Consider the following 5,514-nt stretch of genomic DNA (forward strand, 5'->3'; position numbering starts at 1 on the left):
TCAAATCTTTTCTATTCTGAATCTCTCCATGGGCTTCCTATAGGGCTTATCTGAGGGACAATTTACCTGCGTTGGAGTGTATGTGAGGAATCACTGCACATGTGACCTTTGTATGTCGTCAAAACGTTGCCAAGTGCAGAGTTTGACTAGATAATCCTGGAATGCAGTTAGCAGACACCATGTTACATACTGTAGATTGCCACACATGTCATTTGTTAGGAAGGGTGTATGATTATGACTAAATCATGCATATATCAAGATGACTGTTATATTATTATATTAGGCAAGATGATGATTACAGCAATCTGCAGTAATCATATTAATCATAGCCTAATGTTGTCACCACAGCCCATACTAAAGAAAATAAATTGGGGTGGGAAAGGGAGGAGGAAAGATAGGGAAATAATGTGTACGTGTGTATGTGAGAGAGAGAGAGAGAGACAGAGAGAGAGAGAGAGAGAGAGAGAGAGAGAGAGAGAGAGAGAGAGAGAGAGAAGCATGTTTGGGGGGTAGAGACCAGAGACGCCTGCTTACACGTAATCAGATGAAGTGGAAACTTCACGCGCGCACCCACATCTGGTGCTGGTTGGTTGACCACGATTTACGCTGCGCAGCGGTACGAGGCGAGTCGCGAGCGCCGAGACTTATTGACTGGGCTGTCTGAATCAGTAGCAGGATATTGTCTGATGTAATTAGCCTTATTTACTGAAGCAAGAATCGCGTTTGGAATAATTCTGTATTTCAGCAAGATGTAGCTCGGCTTCGCGGGCTGTCTGCCTGGTGCATGGTGACGCAACGCCGCAGATCAGGTGGAGTGACGACTATTGCGGCAACAGTGTCCGGTCTTGGAAGATAACGGTTCATAGAGTGTGTGTAGTCTACACCGGTTCCGACCATTAGGCTACTATGTGTCACGATTTACAATGACAACCAAACGAAAGTCAAGCAAACTGCAGCTCCGGCGGTCAATCAGCGAGCAGCTGCGCGACTCCACGTCCAAGGCATGGGATTTATTGTGGAGAAATGTCCGAGAAAGGCGACTGGCAGGTCAGTACCATACCGAAAGTTGCTGCATATATATGTCTGCTGTGTCCAATGACATACAGTCTGGATCATTTCTTTAACATGAGAGTGGCCTAAATTGCACAGTTGTTGACGGGAAATGCCTAATTTAGCGCGAACGGGGAAGGTCAAAATGACATGCTGTCTGGTTACTTGGTATGGAATGAAATGAGATGCAGACGAGAGGACACATCTGCTTTTGTTCTCCACGCTTGAGTCTCCTCTTATCGGGCTATCGAAGACCAGTGCTTGGGGCGGTGCAGTCAGACAACATAAGGAACTTTTTAGGGCTAAATGAGCAAATTAAAATGCCGGCTTCTCGGACGAAGCCATCATAATGTTCGCTACGACGAAATGACCCGTGGACTTGTTTTGTTGTGTGAATTGTTATTCATATAGCCTTCGTCGTAATTTTGGTCGGGAACAACTGTGTTGTAAATCATGAGCTTACCATCATAGGGGCCGGGGCTGGGTAGGCAGCTCACCAATGACAGATGATGTCCATTTTTGTTTTCACTTGAGCCCCTGATGATTTTTTTTATTATTATTATTTTTAAAGCTGTGAGTGATTTCTTCAGGAATACTCACCTATTAGTCTGCACATATGCATTCCAGTGACAAAGAGAATTGAGTTTGGTACCAGTGCATCGATCGCCTCCAGAAGTCAATGATTGTTCATTGTTGGTGCATTTTTACGCATTAAATGTAGTGACTTGTGGTTGTCCGTGGCTTGTCATGGTTGATATTTTTCTCTTTTTGATTTTTTAAAAAAACATTTTAAAACGAAAGCAGATGTTAAATCGGCTTTTCCTGGTACAGTCGTGTAGATGGAGAACTTATACAGTGTGTATACATACATATGATATGATAATGAACATTTGTTTTATATTAAAAAAGGAATAATACTTTTTTAATAGATTGATCTGAAATCTGTAATCTGCAGAGAGACGTGAGATGGAGGAATCCCTGTGGTGTGGAGGATTAAAAGTGGCAGTGTGTAGCTCAGTGCTGCATATGTCATGAACTTGGCTTGCACTGTTGAGTGGTTCAGCAAAAACAGAAAGAAAACACAAAGAAAGACCTTCTCAAGTCTTGCTAAAATGTGAACACTAGGGACGTGTGTGTGTGTGTGTGTGTGTGTGTGTGTGTGTGTGTGTGTGTGTGTGTGTGTGTGTGTGTGTGTGTGTGTGTGTGTGTGTGTGTGTGTGTGTGTGTGTGTGTGTGTGTGTGTAATCAGAGGTATGTCTCTGGCTTTTCAGTGTTGTGTGCTTTCCCACGTTACCTCACGCTTTCAAGCACTGGATGCACCTGCCTATTTAGCCTATTTTGCAAAGATGGTCTCTCTATCTTCCTGAATCATCCCAACTTGATGAAACATTCAGACTTTGTTTATTCCACAAATTGGTTTCATAAAGACACATACGCCTCTTTTCCACTGCCGATTTTCCGGGTAGGCCTACAGCTCGACACAGCGCGACTCGGCCGCCACTTTTTGCTTTACAATTGAGCTGTGGAAAAGAGGCATTAGTGGACTATTCTAAAATTGTCACTCTCAAGAAACACATGGTGAGGAAAAAATGAATATTGGATGATATCAGACTTTGTCAAAGCGCAAAACTAAAGACACTTCCATACTGTAAGGTATTATTGTCATTGCACACTGTGACTTTGTAATACATGGCTGTTGTCATGCCCAGTCATTCCTGGTGGTGCCTGTAACTGTGACTGTGACTGTGAAAAGTGAATATTGGATGATATCAGACTTTGTCAAAGCGAAATATTAAGACAATTCCGTACTGTTAAGTATTGTTGTCATTGTTGTCATTGTGTAATACAGTGCTGTTGTCGTGCCCAGTCCGTCCTGGTGGTGCCTGTGACTATGGCTGTGGTTGAGAACAATGAATATTGGACGATATCAGACTTTGTCAAAGCGCAAAAAATAAAGACACGGCTATACTGTAAGCAAGGTATTGTTGTCATTGCACACTGTGACCATGTCATACAGTGCTGTTGTCATGCCCAGTCTGTCCCGGTAGTGCCTGTGGATGTTGGCCTGACTCTTGCCCGAGGTCCACCACTAGGTCTGGGAGCTCAGCATGTTGCAGGATTCCATTTCTCCAGTCAAAAGATAATGAGTATTTATTGCTCCACTTGTTTTTTAAGTGGAGAAATGGAATCCTGCTACATGCTCCCAGACCTCTGTGTGTGTTGAGCGCCACCAGAGCTACACACACACACAGAGGTCTGGTAGGAACCAGGCTATGTGGGGGTAGCTCTGGCTCTGAAGGGCTGGAGGCAGCAGCAGCAGCAGCAGTAGTGTTGAGGTTGGCGTTGCTTTCTTCTTCCCGCCACAGGAGGTCAGTGAGTTTTCTGCTTTCCACCAAAGCACAGCCTGCTGCCTGCCTGCCTGCCGGCCTGCCTGCCTGCCGGCCTGCCTGCCTGCCTGTCTACCTGCCTGCCTGTATTCCATAGTGCAGCGGAGGTGTATGGCAGGGGTATTCAATTAAAAGTCACAGAGGGCCAGTTTTTCAAATTCCCTCTAGTGAAGGGGCCGAACATAGATTCTGTATAACTGCGAGCAGCACAGTGTCTGAAGTAAGGGTGCAGAACAAGCAGATAGCTTTCCAGACAGAACAGATATTCGCCCCTCTATTTCTTATGATGGTCTACATATGACACTGTTTTAGATCAAATTCACTCTCATGTGAATGTATAGTAGAAATATCACCAACCTGAAGTGTTAGTGATTGCAAATTATGCACGGCCAGAGATAGCACACATAGGCTACCGGTATTTTTTTATTTTTATTTTTTTTCCCATTTTACTTATGGTGGGCCAGAACCCTGCCATCCAAGGGCCACATCTGGCCACAGGGCCTCCATTTGAATAGCCCTGGTGTATGAACTGTTTGAGGCTCGAAGAAAAGCTCATTTGCAGAATGCATTGTTTTCCTGTGTTCTTGACCCAGTCCCCCACCCACACACACACACACACACACACACACACATACACACAGAGCAGAGGGACACACACACATATTTACAAAAGCACACACACACACACACACACACACACACACACACACACACACACACACACACACACACACACACACACACACACACACACACACACACACACTCAAAACATATATACAAAAGGACACAAACATGCCCACACAGACACACAGATGAAAATATATAGGCCTACACAAGCACACACACACACGTGCACACACACACACACACACACACACACACACACACACACACACACACACACACACACACACACACTACACACTACAAAGTCACAATACATACAAACTCATACAACGGTGCAACCGGCACATACTATTCTGTACTGTGTGCAGTCATGTGAATGCGTCCTGTGAGACGTATTGTTTGTGTGTCCTGTCGGCGTGGGCTGCAGTGAAAGCAGGGCTAAGATACTGTTGGTTGCTGTGGGATGGCAGCTGCACTGTACTATAAGCGCCCGCCACACCAAGTGCCAAGCTGCTGCCCACTCTACTGTACAGTGCCACCCACAACAAGGTTGGCACAGGGTTTGTTGCTGCCGGCCAACCAACAGCTTTAACCCCACAACGCACATGTCACTCTGCCCACCCGAGTAAAACGTTTGTTGTCATCTCCACCAAACGTGACCATTCCATTTCGTCATGGACTTAAACTTTCCACAGCCGTCTATTTTTGTTGTGTCCCTGTTTTGTACTCATATTGAGTCTCTGTATGTCTTTGAGGGTTTGTATGTTTTTTGTTTTTATGTTATATGGTCTTTCAAGGGTCTTTGAGTGCCATGAAACGCGCTATATAAAACCAATGTATTATTAATCAGAGTTTCGGTTGGGATTGGTACACCCGCGCCAATGTTACGCATTGGTACACATTAGTAATGCCACCCACCACCATCAGCTTGTAGCTGTAGCTGCACATGAAAAAGCACCACCGCCACTAAAATACCACCACCGCCACAGCATGGCACAGTTGGCACACTGGGTGTGTGTAGTGCCATAAAAAGTACCACCACCACCACCCCAACACCCCCCATTCACCACCCCACAGCATGAGAGCAGGCATCCTGGCACAGTTGGCACACTGTGTAGTCAGTACCACAAAAGTACCACCACCACTACCACCCCTACGCCCCATGTGCCGCCCCACAGCCCTGGGTGGCACTCTGGCACTTGGTTACTGTTGCCTGCCACCCAACAACCGCCACCAACTCCCAACTCAGGTGCTGTAGCTAGAGCACACTCTTCACTAAAAGTGCCACCAACCCCCACACACCCACATAATGCACTCAATACACTCAAGAAAATAACACCACGGCTATCACCCACATGCACTTTCCCACAGCAAGGTTGGCACACGGCTTACCGCTGTCACCCGCCCACCCACTGCCACCAAAACACTAAATGCCACCACCATGAAC

The 5,514-nt window shown here is 45.9% G+C and overlaps 1 protein-coding gene across 1 annotated transcript in view; it reads left to right on the forward strand.

Moving 5' to 3' along the window:
• The first annotated feature begins 583 nt into the window (after positions 1-583).
• The window catches only part of stard13a (StAR related lipid transfer domain containing 13a), a 59,550-nt gene continuing 54,619 nt past the window's right edge, over positions 584-5,514 (forward strand). The window contains exon 1 of the mRNA XM_063203096.1: positions 584-1,047. Coding sequence (XP_063059166.1) covers positions 924-1,047 — 124 coding nt within the window. The 5' untranslated portion in view covers positions 584-923. The remainder of the gene's footprint in view (positions 1,048-5,514) is intronic.

The sequence above is a fragment of the Engraulis encrasicolus genome, chromosome 7 (genome assembly GCF_034702125.1).
Source record: "Engraulis encrasicolus isolate BLACKSEA-1 chromosome 7, IST_EnEncr_1.0, whole genome shotgun sequence".
NCBI lineage: Eukaryota > Metazoa > Chordata > Actinopteri > Clupeiformes > Engraulidae > Engraulis > Engraulis encrasicolus.